The 18,220-nt window shown below is 33.8% G+C and overlaps 2 protein-coding genes across 2 annotated transcripts; one reads left to right on the top strand and one right to left on the bottom strand.

Annotated features, from left to right (window-relative positions):
• Nucleotides 1–2,314: 2,314 nt before the first annotated feature.
• On the bottom strand, nt 2,315–7,317 carry LOC107817318 (uncharacterized). The gene is made up of 13 exons (XM_075247244.1): nt 7,056–7,317; nt 6,942–6,975; nt 6,744–6,833; nt 6,571–6,648; nt 5,522–5,596; nt 5,293–5,345; nt 4,906–5,068; nt 4,459–4,569; nt 3,995–4,121; nt 3,776–3,873; nt 3,233–3,371; nt 2,708–2,760; nt 2,315–2,621 (listed from the first exon to the last, which is right to left on the bottom strand). The coding sequence occupies exons 1-13, from the start codon at nt 7,175–7,177 to the stop codon at nt 2,508–2,510; spliced, it is 1,257 nt and encodes a 418-aa protein (XP_075103345.1). The 5' UTR covers nt 7,178–7,317; the 3' UTR covers nt 2,315–2,507.
• A 1,049-nt stretch (nt 7,318–8,366) lies between these two features.
• On the top strand, nt 8,367–11,246 carry LOC107817317 (O-fucosyltransferase 30-like). Its single transcript, XM_016643116.2, has 2 exons — nt 8,367–8,914; nt 9,548–11,246. The coding sequence occupies exons 1-2, from the start codon at nt 8,481–8,483 to the stop codon at nt 10,599–10,601; spliced, it is 1,488 nt and encodes a 495-aa protein (XP_016498602.1). The 5' UTR covers nt 8,367–8,480; the 3' UTR covers nt 10,602–11,246.
• Nucleotides 11,247–18,220: the final 6,974 nt, after the last annotated feature.

Raw genomic sequence — 18,220 nt, 5'->3', positions numbered from 1 at the left:
TGCCTTGATATTTCAGCTGTAGAAAGTTGAGGAGAATTGTGAAGAAGAATCCAAGAATGGTGAGGGAACAAGTTGTGGTGCTCTGTTCCTCGTACGTATAAAAAATGTAGGAAAGTGTGGCCATGAAAGTTTCATTGAACTGATTGGTGGAAGGTGTCCATGTTTGGAATAGAAATAGGCCAATTCCTGCATTAATGGCCATTGAAGTAGAAGCTATGGGACAAGAGCAAATAAAAGGGAGTGAAGAATGGAGAAGAAGAAGCAAAAGAGAATATAAATCTTGTTCTGTTTTCTCTAAAAGTCTCGCCCTTTAAATCCTTTATATAGGGCAATGAGAAAAAAGAAAACAAAAACCCTTCACTTGTTTTGGTGCATAAGTTAACAAGTTTAAAATATTCCCAATGACATCTGAGTTACCGGGAGAAGTTGTAGGCAGAGTAAGGTTTTGGAATTATTTCAGGGCCAAAAGGTCCACAACTACACGGACAAATTTTAATTTGCTAACGTTTGATATTACAGTGCTGATTAGATACTGAGTATTCAAACAACTTTGAAATGGTGGACTATTTATCTTTTATTGGTTTCTCTTTGTTTTCTGGCAGGTGAGAACAAAGGCTAAAAGGACCAGATATACAGTTCAATTAGTTATTAGCAGGTGTACAAAGGAAACCGACAAACCGATGATTCGAGTCAAACTAAGAAAAAAAAAGTTTGGTTTGATTTGGTTTGGTGTTGGAAAAAAAACCCGACCATAATTGATTTGGTTTGGTTTGGTTTTAACTAAAGAAAGTCAAACCGAAACCAAACCAACCCGACATTACATATATAATTTTTTTAGATATATTTAATATATAAATATACTTATTGTGATGTAATTTATAAATATTTCTTAAAAGATTTCATAATTTTATCTTTTGAGGTATTATTTCAAGGTTGGACTTAGAACTTTTGAATGTTCCAATAAGTTTTATAGGCATTAACATTAGTAAATTAAATAGTGCTAACAAAAGCCCAAACCAAAATTAAATCAATAATAATGCTAGCAAAAGACATTCAATTCAATACTACCAACGAGAATGGATTGAATATCTACTTTTTGTTTTGTAATAATTTAGATAAAAATGCATAACCTATTTTTATTTTTTCTTTAGTGTTTAGTCATGTAATTAAATACTCTCTTGTTAGTCTACTTATTTTAGCATGACTTAGTACTTTTAGATTATGTTTATTTTTATTATGGCTTTTTAACTAGCAATATTTATATTACATAATTTTATTGTCTTTATTGTTGAATATTTAGGATAATGCCATGACATATCGCATATTTTGCATTATTTTCTGGGAAAATACTTTATATAATTGTATACTAGGACTAAAAAAATACTTTGAGCACAATTTATATGTTTTGTTCTATGAGATTTTACCGGGAAAAAAAATCCGAAAAAATCCAAAAACCCGAGAGCAAAAAATCAGAGTTTTATTGGTTTGGTTTGGTTTTTAGATTTAATAATCCGACACAATTGGTTTGGTTTGTAATTGTAAAATCCGAACCAACCCGACCTACATACACCCTAGTTATTAGCATTTGATTTCATCAAAAAGTTGGTTCACCACCAGTTACCACTTTGTGATAGGGACCCATTCATTTTTCTTGGTTTTTTTAGTTCTCATGGGAGAGGGAAAAGGGTGATGAGAGGATAAAAGGCTAAAGGGACCAATGGGTTCAGTTTGTGCTGCATTTGCTGTCAACTAATGTCTCCAACTCTCCAAGAGAATGTACATAAATCCATGTTTATAACTTAACATTATCACTTATCCAAAAGTTGCCATGTAATTTGTGATTTCAAGTCAATCAAATTTTTAGCCTTTTTTTTGTTGGTATTATTTCTTCATATGTAGCTTTCACATATGTTACTATGGAGGGCAAACCCTCTGGGATGGAAACCACATGTCTGCTAGTTTCATTAAACTTTCAAGGATGCCTTCCACATTCTGGATTCAAATAATTATTACCTTATCACTGCATTTTAACCTATAATAGTAGGTTATATATTTAGTTTACTACACCTATGAAACCAAATTAGGCTTACTATAAAGAGTTAGCTATATATTGTAATTCAGCATAACTACATAGTGTAAAAAAAATTATACTATTGCTAGTGTATACAAGTTAACTCTTTATATGTCCCCCTATAAGGATCTCCAGGTACACCATTATAGTTGGCCTTAAGAGACACAGTAATCCAATAAAGTGTCAACATAAAGATCGTAAAGTAATGGCTGTATCAAAAACTATATCTGCTTCACAAAGTTATAAAGATGGAATGCTCCTGATACAAACTTTTCATATCAGAATTCAAGTTTTTGCTACAAAGTTTGAAGGTCTTACGCTCAATGACCAAATCTTTCACATAAGATGTTACAAATGTAGCTGAATATAAGTCTAGAAAAAGAAAACAGCAGGAAAAGAAACACCCAAAGTTGATAACTTTTATTTCTGTTGTCTGCTACAGTAATGTAGCCGCTTTTGGGGGATCGTTCACTGAAAAGGGTCTCAAGCGAGGGTCTGTTAGATGGGGAAGACCAGCTCTTGCTCCCAATGCCCTGCACCCAATACCTGCCTGCAATCAATCCAGAAAGCACAAGTTAGCTTTTCTTGCATTTACTACATGTAATAAACCAAAACAAAGTTTACAAGTCTACTAACCACTTGAGAAGCAAATGTCAACATTTTTTCTGCTGGCATATTGGCACAGAGAGCTGCAGTTAATAAGTGGGAAATCCATGAAAAACGAAACCATTACAAAACTCTGATCAAACGTGAAGGGATCAATGTTATTCAGGGGCGGAGGTAGAAACCGAGCTACGAGTTCGGCCGAACCCAGTAGCTTTTGTTCAAATAGTGTATTTGTGTTAAAAAAAAGTCATTAAAACTGTACAAATATTAAATTTAGAATCGAGTCATTAGCACTTGAAGTCGTCGTTCTAAAATTCAGAATCTATAAGGTCAAAATTTTGATGTTATTAGATTTTAACTTGCATGAACATAGACACAAGTAGAACTAGATAAAAAACCACTATCATCCGGAAAGGAGCATGAAACTGGTTGAGGTTGATAGAAGCTCTGGATCTCAATTGTCACAAGCAGGGGGAAAAGGGAGATGCCAGGAATATAACACATTTAAAGAAAGAACATTTAGGTATAAAGACTGCAGAGTATAAATTTTCTTACCATACAGAACTGCTCCAATAAATGCATCGCCTGCACCAGTTGTATCGACTAGTTCTGATGGCGGTATCTTTTCAGCTGTTCCTAGAAGCAGCTTCCCACTCACTGTCCCGATGCCTTTTGCATGTAATTTTGCGATATCCTAGAAGAAGACATGTACGTTAGGCTCAAATATCATAACTTAATCAATCTACAAACATACTCTATTCAGCTTCAGAAGAAGTGCCAGAAAAAAACTTCATAAGTAGCACCAATTAGTCTCGTATAAAAAAGATAAATTTAAGAGAGTGATGAGTAACGGTATGACTGCAAAGAGAACATGTGGAGGCAATTCATATTTGTAAAGCTCAATCTCATGAAGTAAGAGAAAAAGGGTACTAAGCAGGGAAGAACCATACATGACTCCCACTCCCACGATAGATTCCACCTAATAGTGGTTGACTAGACCAAAATGAATTGTGTACATGGATTTCTTTGTGTGTGTGAGCACTGAGACCATGCTTCAGTCATCTATTGAATGATAAAATCTTCTTATTGGTGAATTACCGAGGATACGCATGTTGGACTGGTTGCATCAGCATCAACGCTCTGCTTCATTTTCTCAAACAAGTCATCAACATCAATTTCTTCAGACTGGAAATCCTCTGCAAATCAACAAATAGCAAAAAGCAAATAGACACCTCTTCTTTATCTTTCAAAACAATTTGTTTGCCAACAAGCAGACACTTAACATACATCAGAAGAACCAAAAGTATGCAAGCATACCAGCTTCAGCTCTTTGTAGCATCAAGCAGCCATCTTCACCCAGTGTCACTATTACAAATTTGATGTTTGGCAACTTCAGAAGTACAGAAACAAGAGCATCTGGAACTGAAGGGGCCTCTGTCCATGCCTGGGTGACAATACATCTTTTGTCAAGCTCAACCTCTGAAAGGTTGGAAAGGAACAAAGATATCACAAGTAAAGCTAGGAGGTGAAGAATAACATTATTTACCTTTTTTAGAAATAGTATTGAATTAAAATCGGGAAACAACAACTTTCACTCCTAGTAGAGCATATTAGCTACAGATACCAAGGAGATGAAGAAACAATCTAAATCTAAAATATTCACTCATTTACCTAGACCTTATTAGCAACTAAGATTTAGAAGCAGATCACCAGATATATAAATTGAAAACAGTGCAGCAAAGGAATCATCTCGATGCAGTTTGCCAGCTTAGCTAACTTGCCTGTGGAAATCTCGCTGAGCATACAACATAAGTTGCCAAGTTCAGAAGGTCATCTACCCTTTCTCTTTTACTTTCTGCATCAATTACAATAGGTATATTCCTCCGATGTGCCTGCACTTGAAATCCAAGAGGCATGCAGTTTTCTCCATTTGGTTGAAAACATAAGTCTTCGAACAATTTGAACATAAATAAGAAAAAGAGTTAAGTACTCGGTATGTAGGATCTAGGATGAAACGAGCAATATGATCAGAAGCAGACAGTAAGATAGCAGATTCCATTTGTGTTGCCCGGACTCTCCAAAATGTTGCCGCCCCCATGTCGGATCCTCCAAAAATACACTACTTTTGGAGGATCTGACACGCACCCGGAGACATTTTCGGAGAGTCCGAGCAACATAGGATTCCATGACTCCAATTTGCGTGACAAAGAACACCAAGTTAAAATTACCTCTTGGGCCACAACTAAAGCTGACAACAATTCAGTTTCTTGCAATACTCCATCAAAATAGACAAGTCTCGCATCATCCAGAGCTGAAGACAAGTTTGACTTGGATAGATCCTCAGGTATCATGGGCGGGTATCCTGGAGTGTAAATGCAAGTACGAGTTTTCCTGGGAGATTAAACAAGATTAATCATGAGCAGAGCTAACAGTTTCAATAGAACAAGTGCAGAAAGGACAGCAATCCAATTGTATACTAATATTTATATTTCATCCATGCAAAATATGGTGGAGAAAAATAGTTGAATACTTTGGAAATTCTGCCATACATTTAGTCAAGTCCCAATTTTAGCACAGGAAAATTAGTGTAATGAGGAATCCAATTAGCCACTCACGCTTGACTATCGACAATGACATAAGAGAATGTCGAGTGGCCTCCTTTGGAAACCTGAACCAAAATTATAGGTTGAAGCACATTAAATACTCTGCTTAAGTTATATCTGTTTTGCTAAAAATTGGAAATAGTTCAGATTGTGATAAATTTAACAGATGCATGAAAGTACATCCATAATTATTCAAGAGAAACATGCAAGAACCTTCAAGTTTAAACTTTGTCAAACTCACCACCATAAACGATGTATCAACTCCATCAGCTTCCAGCTCTTCCAGTATTCCTTTTCCTTGAGAGTCATCCGCAATCTACAGCAAAAATGTTACAAAAATGTGAAGATTTTCAATGCATTATTGCAAAAGGGTTGTGTGTGGAAAGGTGAAGGAATAAAGTAGTTTCATAGAAATGACAATTATAGGTGACTCCTTAAGCAATTATCCTGAATGATACAAAGTACACAATGAGTTGGGTTGCACTTTAATAGATATGTATTTATTCCACGTTATGCGGATTTTAGAGGAACAGGAAGTAATATTAGCAGTTGAATCTTGACCACATAATGTGGGACAAGTTTAGTAGACAAGTTTATTCTGGTAGAATTACATATTGCTTTGGCATTGAAGGCTGACTTTCTCCAACAAGTCCAGATTAAAGGAACACAGAAGTCTCTCTAGGAAATCATATTGCCAGGAGGTAAATCAGTGTTTGTCAATTCCAATAGCAGGAAACAGGTTCAAAGGTTCAAGAAGCAAATTACAGCCAAGCTAAGATAGAACTTGTGTTCTTTAACAGTGCTATGACACGATAATGGAGTTCTTTATCTCATATCTAAAAGTTCTATTCTTATCTGTATGCAGCAAAACAATGTTTTCAGGGGGCAACAAAAAGGAATTCCTTTTCTTTTTTTTCCCAGAACTGAGGAATCTCCCAGGGCCAATGGCATATGGTTCGAAACTCGGTAGATAATGGGCCTGCCCCTCAACCCTTCTGCACTTAAATATCGGGTTTTCGCCTGCGGCAGGGTTCAAACCCGCTACGTGCGCGTAACCAACACATTACGCGTTGCGCTCTTACTACTAGATCAAAGACCTGGGAATTCTTACGCGTTGAGCCAAGAAAGGAATGCTTCTTTGAAGCTCTTATAACATAAAATGTGGTCTGACAAAAATAAGAAACTTACACAGCTAAACCTATACTTGAATAGTAAGAACAAAAAGAAGAGCACGAATTTGAGATAGGTTATACAGTTAATTGGTATTTATAAGCCTTGGAAATGTCATACCTTTGATATAATTCTTGGAGATAAGCCTAAACGAGCTGCACAAGTCAAAGCGTTCCCTGCATTGCCACCTCCTTGAACCTAATAAAAAACATAAATTTCCTTTGAAATTTCAGCTGAAATTCTTTTTTTTTTTAAAAGACAGCACACTAACAATCACACACAAAATCAATCACCTGAAAACTGGTGCTTCGAATCTTGTCATCAGGCTTAGGATAAGAATCAACAGCAACTAGGAAATCCACAGCCGCCATTCCACAACCTAGCTGCTCAAAAAACGCATAACAAATTTAATACATATAGTAAATTCTACAACAATTTCAGCATATATTCTTTTCACATGTGAAGAGAAAGTCAAAGGGAGGAAGACCTACAACGGTACGATTTTCTGGTGTTGACATTTTCAACCTGAATTTGATTAAATAAGACATTTATATGATCAGTTTAGTTTACACAAGAGAAAGCTATGAACAAATGAAGGTACTTACCTGGTAAAGAAAGAGTTGAAGGTACGATTGCGGGGTGGAGGAATATGATGAAGTAGAGTTGACGGCGGTGATCGGAAGGGGAGTGGTGGCGAGCTGTATGACTGCAACCGAAACGTCGCCATTTCTGAGAGATGATCAACTACTAAAGCAGCGATTTTGCGATGAGAAAGAGAAAGAGCAAAACTTTTTCTTGTGTTTCAGAGAGAAACCAACAGAGACCAGCTACTCTGGCGCCGATAAAAGATAAAACACCATTATAAGCAAAATAGAATAATTGTATGTTATTAAAACTCACACTAACCTAGGGGTTCGGAGATCAAGAAAATAATCTCAACATAAAATGTGACATTATTTTATTCATGTTTGGTCCAAAAATAAGTAATTTCAAACATTATTTTAATTATTATTTTACACTCTTTTTATCTTATTTATATGATATAATTTAATTAGACACGAAATTTAAGAAATTAAAAAAAATCTTAAAATTATAGTCTAAAATATTTGTATGGCAATAAGTAGGGGAGTCAATGGTTCGGTTCTAGTCAGTTATTTTATAAAAATTGTACTATACTAATTTTTCAATTACTTATTTTATATTATCAAAATTGGATTTTTCGAACAATCCAATCATTTCGGTTTCCTTTCGTATTAGTGCAGTTCGATTAATTTTTGGTAATTCATTAAAACGATATATAAGAATTAAGATCTCTAGTAGATGAATTAAAAAAACATAAAAGATTGTCAGAAAAGAGATTTATCCCACTATTAATTTTACAACAACGTAAAATAAATAAAGCGAATACAAAAGAAACATAGATCACACGAGTGAAAAGACATTAGTGGACTCAAGCATAGAGTTACTATTAAAAAATTAAGTATCTAACTGGAGAAATAAATCATGTGAAAGGAAAAATATCCAATATATTATGGCTTGCTACTTAAGGTCGCTTGAATACTTTGTGACTTGTTACTCCATATACTAAAATTAATTTATTTTCACTTAAAGTAGCTGAATAGGTATGGGGGTTGAATTTTGGGTGTTAATTACTTGTTGGCTTGTAGTCATTTTTATAATCTCAAGGTTTAATGCTTTGTTGTTTTAATCTTAATATATAAAATAAAATTTTCATATAATAATTTATTTGGTATGATTAATATTTTTTTAGTTTATTATAAAATAAAAAGTTTAAAATATAAAAGGTATTTTTGTAAAAATAAATTGAAATGGAAAATACAATTTAATGTATTATCTTTATTATGGGATAATAATATGAGAATTAGCTAATACCCATATAAAACAACCAAATCCAAATGACAAACAGTAATTCTGTCTCTCAAAGTTGGGAGTGCAGGTCACTGTTGATAAACTAAACGAAGCTGTCCACCATCTCTGATCCAAGAATTCAGAGAGAAGATTTGAATCCAATGGAAACTGAGACCTTCATTAGACCCAACAAATCAAAGAGGAAGCAAAGATCTCCACTTTTAATCTTCCTTTTTCTCTTCACTCTAATTTTCCTCTTCTACTACTTCAAAAACTTCATTTCCCCTTCTCTTCTTCCCCTTCCCCAAAAATCAAAAATACCCATTATACCCCGCCCCTCGCAATGCAACCCCACAAATCGCCTGCAGGGAAAGTTCCTGTGGTACGCACCTCACAGTGGTTTCAGTAATCAGTTGGCTGAGTTCAAGAACGCTATTTTGATGGCTAAGATCCTTAATCGAACCCTAATTGTGCCTCCCGTATTGGATCATCATGCTGTTGCGCTTGGTAGTTGTCCTAAATTTAGGGTTTTGAACCCTATTGAGTTGAGATACGCTGTTTGGAATCATAGTATCCATCTATTGCGTGATTGCAGGTAGTGTAGAAATTTGTTCCAGTTCCCTTTAGCTCAGAAAATTGTATTATTTTATGTTTGTTAATTTATCTGACTGAATTATGTAGAGATATTGATTCAAAGAAAGTTTTCTGTTGCTATAAATCATCTATTAAGGGTAAAATGAGAAATTTAAAGTTACATTGTTTCTAAATATAGAAATGTGGCACATAAAATGGGACAGACGGAGAATATGTGAAGCTATAGTTCAGTGGTTGTCAGGAGCTTTTTAGTTATATGCCAGTGTAGGAATATATGTGGATATAGTAAATCTCTAATTCTAGAGAACCCATACTCAAATGACAAATTTTGAGTGGAATGCTCGTGAATAGAGTGAGACCTAGTTGATTGACTGATTCAATGCGCTTAGAGCATCTAAACTATGTGCTTAGACACAGTGACGAAACTATTCTGTGAACCTTGTATGCATTGCAATCGTACTATCATGTTTGTTGTTATCTTTCTGCTGCGGATTTAACCTGGACTTGATAAGCTGTAAAATATTAACTATTAAATTTCATTGTCCATTTGGTTTTTGACTGAAAAAAGAAGACATGCTTTCTTGGATGGAGTATTAGGAAGTTTCTAATAATCTGCTTAATTTGTGTGTTGCAGATATGTGTCCATGGCTGATATAGTTGACATTTCACCACTTGTGTCTTATTCAACAGTGAGATTTATTGATTTTCGAGCTTTTGTGTCTTTGTGGTGTGGTGTAAACTTTGATGATATTTGCTCTAAAGACCAAACTATTCCATATCCTTTATCTGAGAGACTTAGAGAATGCGGTTCTCTGTTGTCTGGTTATTATGGTAGTATAAGTGATTGTTTGACTGCTTTAGAAGATGACTGTAGAATGACAGTTTGGACATATCAAAACGATGTCGAGGACGGGGCATTAGACTCCTTTCAACCGGATGAACAACTTAAGAAGAAAAAGAAGATTTCATTTATTAGGAGAAGAAAAGATGTATATAAGGCTCTTGGTCCTGGTTCTGCAGCAGAATCAGCCACTATTTTGGCGTTTGGAAGCCTTTTTACTGCTCCTTATAAGGGATCTGAATCCCATATCGACATTCATGAATCTCCTAATGATCCTGTGATACAGACCTTAATCGAAAAGATAGAGTTCCTCCCCTTTGTTCCTGAAATAGTAAATGCTGGCAAGAAGTTTGCTCTTCAAACTATCAAGGGTCCCTTTCTTTGTGCACAGCTCAGGCTACTAGATGGGCAATTCAAGAACCACCACAAAGCTACCTTTCTTGGTCTGCAGCAGAAGCTAGAATCTTTGAAGCAAACTGGACAGAAACCGATCCATGTATTTGTTATGACTGATCTTCCCATGGCTAATTGGACGGGAAGTTACTTGGGGAGCATAGCAAAAGATTCAGATGCCTTTAAGTTGTTTGTTATTAGAGAAGAAGATGACTTGGTTCAAGAAACGGTTAAAGAAGTCATGGCTGCAGGGCATGGGCTAAAACTTGGTTCAATTTTACCGAGTTCAGCAGGGACTAACAACCGTCACCATCCTCAATCTTTAACTGATGTTCTCCTATACATAGAGGAAACAGTCTGCAGCTGCGCTTCTCTTGGTTTTGTTGGCACTGCTGGGTCAACAATTGCCGAGAGCATAGAATTAATGAGAAAACATGGCATTTGTTCTGGCTAAAATGCTGCTATTGCTGTTGGCTTCAACCTAACTAATGCTATTTTCCCAGCTTTGTGGTCTCCCCTTTAGCAGCTAGAATCCACTTATCACCTGAAATTCTCCCTTATGCCTGTCTAAACAAACTTGAAATTGCAAATTAACAATGTCCTATTTGAATTCAAAGTTGACGAGGCTGACAAATCTGAAGGATATTAGTGATCCATACTACTGGAAAAGGGACTAGTGGATGAAGAATCTGCACAGCTTGTTTCAAGGGATTGGAAGCACTGGTGGGTGAATATTTTTGTGCAAAGGTTCTATTCTTCAAATTTACAATGGTAACACTTATTTGATTTAAGGAGGTAATTGTATGTTCAAATGCAAGTCCATATTTGGATACAAGGTCAACAACCTTCAAGTTGGCGTCTTTGTTGATCTCCTGACATTTAATGACCTATACATTAGCAAAGAAGAACCATGTAGATCAGTTGAAATGTACAGATTGTTTATTTATCTGTTAGAAATTGCTTCCCCTTCCTGAATTCGTTTATGTTGGATGGTGTGGCCTTAGTATATACTAAAAAGAAATTGAAAGGGTCTACTCTGTGTTGATCCTTAGTCGTTCATGCCCCACTATGGTGTTGCTATGAAACATGGATACACAAGCATACTGTTATCTGTCCAACAGCATTATATTTTTTAATCTGGCTGCAACTGAATTATCTTATGAATAATGGTTTATGATTTTGTTAACAGAGCTTCAGTATATAATCTAATATAAATATTTTAAAAATCAAGGTAACAACCTGATAGGGATCAAGATTTTGAGCCAACTACTGTAGAGTAGAAATGTGAGATTTTTATCTGAACTCATTGTGTATTTTACGATAAATTTTCTCGCAGAATTGACAGAATCGTTTTAGAGTTATTTGCTTCTGGAGAAAAGGGTAGTACTGAATTGTGTTATATAGATTGAATCAAGTTGATATTTGTTACACCTATCTTTTATTTGTCTATCCTTGTGGACCAGGGTTCAAACAGTACCAGAAAGAAAAAAAATTCTACTGTATGATTTATTCCCATCAGCCTAAGATTTGGCCGATATAGTTATCCAGTACCTTTGTTGGTAGGAATTGGCAGATTGTGTTGTCACTGGTGGAATAGTCGTATAGTTATCCAGTACCTTTGTTGGTAGGAATTGGCAGATTGTGTTGTCACTGGTGGAATAGTCGATTTGTGCACAAGTTGGCCGGAACACTATTGCTATAAATAAATAAAAAAGTTTTAGGTGGATGACATTCAGTAACTACATGTATGGTACCATACTGAATGATGCATTTGTATGATTCTGTTTCTGTTGCTGTTCTTTTTTCTCATCTAGATAGATCAGACATTTCAGTTTACTAGCTCTCTTTACACAGGTTATAAGTATTTTGTTAATTACATCTGTTCAATTTTCATCAAATATTAGGCTTACCCAGTCGGATTATAGCCAATGCTGTTTAAGTCTTGAAAAACAAAGGGTGAAAGTTGAAAGTGGAAGACTCCTTTAGAGGCTTCTTATTTCAATTGAAGTAAACTATTGAACTAACGAAATGGGCATTGCGTTGGTTTTCTCTGCTGACTTCTAGGTTTGGAACCTGAAGATGAAATATGACTCTCAAACTGTGTAGCTGAAGCACAAATTATTGGTTACAGTAGATTATGGAGGTGGTTATCCAGTTATTCTTGTTTGCCAAATGTATTGACATAATTAGAGGTGTTCATAAAAAACCCAAAAACCGAACCAAATCGAAAACCGAACCAAACCGACAAAAAAACCCGATACTTTTTAGGTTGCTTTGGTTTTGGTTTTAAATTTTAAAAACCGATCAAATTTGGTTTGGGTTGGGTTTTAATAAAAAAATAACCCAAAAAAAACTGAACCAAACCGACTATAAAAGTATCTATTTAAATTTATTATTGCACCTATATATATGTATATTTTTATATAAAGTTTCTAAAATTTTATGGTACATATTAGTCGTTTGTATTTTTAGTCTAGTTCTTTGCTATTATAATAATCTAATTCTTTGCCTTTACATTCTAGTTTGATTGGTAGTTTTCTTTTGCTAAATACAATAATTTATTTCATGTTAAAAATAATCAATTCTTAATTGAGTACTTAAATTATTCATCACTATTTGATTCAATTATCATCAATATATCTTGGTAAATGATAGATTTTTTAAAGAGCAATTGGTTCGATAGTGTTACGTTGAAAATATAATCGCCGGAATATGCGTTTGGTAGTGTATGTCTCATATTTAAGAAAAAATCCGATAAATAACCAAAAAAATCGAAAAACTGATTAAAATCGAATCGATAAAAAACTGACTTAATTGGTTTGATTTGGTTCCAATACTTGAAAAAATCAACTTATTTACTTTAGTTTCTTTTTAGGAGAAAACCGACTCAAACCAACCATCAAGGCCCTAGATATAATGCCGCTTTTAGATGCCTGTATTTGTCATGGTATTCAAGAAAACTATCTGTTGACTTTCTTGGATGTGTTTTTATTATTGCTATTGAGGACAATAATTGATGTTGTCAATTATTTTGCCGATATTGGGCAGTGAGTTAACTACGTTTGCTTTACCATCCACAAATTTATCGTGCATGTTTAAAGACATTTTGGTCCACATCTTCAATGACTCCACCCATATTCCTGGTTCTGACTAGGGGTGTACAAAGAACACTAACAACCGCACCAAATCGATAAATTGAATCAAAACGAGAAAAAAAAATTGATTATGATTTGGTTTGGTATTAAGAGAAAAAACCTGATCATAATTGATTTGGTTTGGTTTTAATAACTAAAAAGGTCAAACTGAACCAAACCAACCCGACATTACATATATAGAAGTTTTAAATATACTTAATACATAATAATATTTATTGTTATGTAGTTTATAAATATTTCTTAAACATTTCATAATTTTATCTTTTAACGTATTATTTTAAACTTGGACTTATAATTCTTGAATGCTACAATAAGTTTTATAGTCAATATTAATGTTAATAAAAGACATTCAATTAAATTGCACTGGGATGACACAATAGTGTTGGATATCTATTTTTGTAGTTTTTTCATGGTTTAAATAAAATGCACAACTTATTTTTTTATTGTGTTTAGTCATGTAAAAATAGTACTACTTGTTAGTCGTACTTATTTCAACAACTTAGTAATTTTAGATTATGTTTATTTTCATTATGGCATATTAATAATATTTATTTATGCAATTTTATTATCTTTATTGTTGAGTATTTTAGTACAATGCTATAACTCATCTCATATTTTATGTTATTTTTTTGAAAAACACCTTATATAATTATGTCTTACTATGATCAAAGAAATATTTGGAGCACAAAATTTATGTTTGTGCTATGAAGACTTTATGAAAACAAAAACTCGAAAATTTGAGATTAAAAAACCCGACTTTTATTGATTTGGTTTGATAATTAAAAACCCGAACCAACCCGACCCATATATACCCTTTGTTCTGCCCATTTTGTAAGTTGGATAGTAGAAGAAGGATGAATCTACTTTTGTTCAAACATTGGGCCGTTTACCTCGACTTATTTCGTAAAAATTGCACGGGGCGTCCTATTTGGTCGCCCCTATTTAACTTATACCCATTTTTTAAAAAAGTTTTAACTTGTACCCACTTTTTAAACAACTTCAGCCCCCTTTCTCCTCCTCTTTCTCCCAGTGATCTCCATATCTCTCCGGAACTTAACATTGATGTAACAATATAATGGCTCGATTTATCATGTGTTTCATTAATTTGGTTTTTTACTATTCTGTTGTGCACGCAGTTATGAAGCAAGAAAAGTACTCTTGAGCAACATGGAAAAGAAGAAGCCTGATCCTAATCATCCTTTTCAAGAAAAAAAAATATATATTTCATACTGATCCTAATCATCCTTCTCAAGAAAAAAAAAATATATTTCATACTTTAAGTTATTACGTTGTACTGTATGATATGGCTTTTGAGCTTATGGGTGAATTAAGTGCTGATGTTTTCCTACTTCATTCTTGTACAGTTAAGAATCTTGTTCTTCTTCTCTAATTTTCATATGGAAAGTCAGTTAAAACATCAACTCCAAGAAGGCTGAAGTTCGCCAGATACAAACAAAAACTTCAGCTCTTCGCCAGTTACAAACAAAAACTTCAGCTCTAGAGCTAAAGTTTGACAACTACAAAACAAAAACTTCAGCTCTAGAGCTGAAGTTCGCCAGTTATAAAACAAAAACTTCAGCTCTAGAGCTAAAGTTCGTGAGTTACAAAAACAAAAATTTCAGCAAATAGAGAACAAAACTTTAGCTATTGTACTTAAGTTCAGCAATTACAAACAAAAACTTCAGCACACTTGGTTCAACATACTTGCTACTTCAGTCCCGTCTACTAGAATGCTGAAGTTTTGCGTCATTGTCTTTGATACTTCAGCCCCGTATGCTGAAGTTATGCGCAAAAAGTGGGTACGCTTGCAATCTTTTTTGCAAAGCGGGCACAAGTTAAAATGTGATCCAAAAAGCGGGTATAGATGCAAATGCCCCACTTATTTCAAAGATGCATAATTTAATGTTTACCTAAATTGTTATCAGGAGACTATAATTGACTAATACATATTTTCATCTTTGTTTATCAATTAATTTTGGTAAATTAATTTATTTAGTGTAAATAACTAAATATAAAGTGCGAGACTTTTTTGTGAAAATAGAAATGATTGTATTTGGTCAAAACATCAAATAGGAAAGAGGAAGGTACCGTCCAGAAATTAAACACCCAAAGCTTTGAAACTTAGGGTATTTTAGTAAGGACATTTTGGTTAATCGGGTATAACTTAAATCCATATAGCATCGAGTGAACTCAAACTTAAAAATTATTTTGGTTCTCAGATCATTTAAAAGAAAATATTTTTTACGAATAATGAATCAAGTCAATATACTCGGCCTTTTTTTATTATTCTTAATATATCTTTGGTTAAGAGTAGTAATGAAAACCCACGTGAATGGCGTGATAGTTGAGCGATAATTTCAATTTTGTATTACGTATTTTTTTTTTTCATTTTGTATTATTTGTTGACTTGACCAATGTGCGGCTATTGCTTTCTCTCTATTCCAGTTGAAGCAATAATTTTAATTGCGCACCCAGATTGGTTAATTTATTAGACCGTTAATTTTTCTATTTTCTTTAGAAATGTTTAAGTTGTTATTTTTCGGATGACCGATATTTGTTTTGAGGCTCCAATTAATATATATTCACATTATGTAAGAACTATTAAAAGGAATGGTTTTCCTGCCATAATTTTTTATAATGGATTTCGCATGAATCGTTGATAATTTGGGAAACCAAGTTGGAAAAATGGCCTTAACTAAGTTCAGGAATAAAAAAATAAAATAATCAGCTTATTATAATGAATACGGGAGAGTAAGGAGGCCTAATTGAACGAAAATAACGATAAGACCTTAAATTAGATTTAAAATAGCACGAGTTAGCTAATTTTCGGACTGGTCATTGAAAAATATGCAACGTTTACAAAGTCGTTGAAAAATAGCCACTATTTTGCTGCAACACGAAAAGTTCCAGCATAATATACTGGAGATCGGTGCACATGTGTATGAACATCCAACATATTATGTCAGAACTCCAACACGCGAAAAGTTCCAGCATAATATATTGGAGATTGGAGCACCTATGTATGCTAGACCGGTATATTATACTGAAACTCTAGTATATTATGGTGGAAGTCCAGTATACTTATGCTGGAACTCCAGTATAATATACTGGAGTTCCAGTATATTATACTAGAATTCCAGTATATTATGTTGGAGTATTTTCCGGATTTTGAACATTATTTTCGTTTAGATTTATCTTTACATGAAAAGTGGCTAATTTCGATTACTTTTGAAACTGTGACTATTTTCGAATGACCACTTGTAAATATGGCTATTTTTTAATTTATCCCTAAATTAGAACTCATGACAATACGATTTAAATTTGGAAAAATGATACTCATTAGCCGGTGTAAAAATAATAGCCAAAAAATATATGTATATTATGTATATTATGTATTTTATACACAAAAATTATACAATTTTATATATTTTTTCAGCTATCAAATGTAAATAGTTTCTGACAGGACCTAAAAGTGATAATACCCGGTCAAATTTTGATCTACGGACCATTGGGTCTATGAATAATGTGGTCAACCAACTTTAAAATTTTGAATTGGCTAACGACACTTAAATATGTAACCGGGACTTTACCTAAATAACTGGTGATATTCATTCTTTACTTTTTCAAGCCATAGATTGTACATTTTTATACATAATTACACACGTATAATATATAAATTATGCATACGTTATACCTCTATGGACTATTTTTAGTTTAAATGATTGAGTGATATGCTATTTGGGTTAATTCTTCTTATTATAAAATTGATCAAATATTGATTCTTCCAATCTCTCTATTTAATGCAGTATGTTAGTAATCTCGGGTAGACTATAATAAACATTTTGTTTCAGTTATATGCTGATTAGGATTAATATTATCCTTTGTCTTTTAAGGGGCTAAATCACTTTCAAATAATAATCTGAACGTAGCATGGTCACTATCTATAGTTATGGTCTCTTCAGTAGTTTTTACTACTTGTTTTAAACCTAATTTTTCAAAAGTACCTAACTGGTATATTATCTTAGACTTGACTATTGGTATAGTCCACTTATTAAGCAGGTCTAATTGTTGGGGCAATTCATATTCCTCTTTTCTACTGTTTTTAGCAATAGTCTTCTTCCTAATGATATTCATTAAGAAAAAAGTGTCAGACTTAACTTCTAAGGTTCTTTACTAAGTTGTTTGCATGTGTAGTAACAATGTCCCCTGTACCTGAGCTTTGAGAACTTCTGGGCATGCGAGTGCTCTTTAGTAATATGTTGGTTTTGGAGAAAGAAAAAAAAAAGGTTCTTTACTAACATGGCTCTGATACCAAAAGAGGGCTAGGATCGCTTCTAATGAGGCTCAGAAATAAATTATTAGAACTTGAGCCTTGGCTAGTTACTAACCTCTAGGTAAACCTTAAATCACGGTGCTCCTCACAACCCTTCAATGTCCACTCTGAAAACGAATCTATTTGGTTTTCAACCATCATCAACACCATTTGAAAAAATCATTTTTGATGCAGTAGGTTCAAGGTCCGAATTAACCTTGACGATATTATCCCTACTAATTCTAATATTATCAATTCTATTATTTTCTCTAATTTGAGATGTGGAAGCTCTAGATGGAAAATCTACCACATAATCAATTGGAGAAATATAAGAAGAATTTGATCTAGTTAGTTTAATGATAAACTGGTATTATCAGTTTGCACGGGTTCATTGAACCTGATTTTAATAGTGTCATCTGAGGTTTGTTCTATTTCTGTAACCTCAGTATTACCAGTGTTTCGAGGGGCAACTGCTTCCTCTATGACCCATTCCTTAGGAAAATCAATTTCATCCCATTTGATAGGTCTTCTGGCGGTTACTTTGGATTTACCAAAGTTGGTTTCTATAAGAATGGTTTCATTTTTGAAATCCATAATTTTGCACAT

The sequence above is a fragment of the Nicotiana tabacum genome, chromosome 1 (assembly GCF_000715075.1).
Source record: "Nicotiana tabacum cultivar K326 chromosome 1, ASM71507v2, whole genome shotgun sequence".
NCBI classification, from domain to species: domain Eukaryota; kingdom Viridiplantae; phylum Streptophyta; class Magnoliopsida; order Solanales; family Solanaceae; genus Nicotiana; species Nicotiana tabacum.
This window is presented reverse-complemented; position numbering and strand designations above follow the sequence as displayed.

What these genes read in the sequence shown, in the direction of transcription:
- LOC107817318 (XM_075247244.1), bottom strand. Translation starts at nt 7,177, where the DNA reads ATGGCGACGTTTCGGTTGCAGTCATACAGCTCGCCACCACTCCCCTTC. An exon ending in GCTCAGCGAGATTTCCACAG is followed by an intron (nt 4,122 to 4,458) that starts GCAAGTTAGCTA and finishes ATTGTCACCCAG; the next exon opens with GCATGGACAGAGGCCCCTTC. An exon ending in GTCCAACATGCGTATCCTCG is followed by an intron (nt 3,372 to 3,775) that starts GTAATTCACCAA and finishes GTCTTCTTCTAG; the next exon opens with GATATCGCAAAATTACATGC.
- LOC107817317 (XM_016643116.2), top strand. Translation starts at nt 8,481, where the DNA reads ATGGAAACTGAGACCTTCATTAGACCCAACAAATCAAAGAGGAAGCAA. An exon ending in CATCTATTGCGTGATTGCAG is followed by an intron (nt 8,915 to 9,547) that starts GTAGTGTAGAAA and finishes TGTGTGTTGCAG; the next exon opens with ATATGTGTCCATGGCTGATA.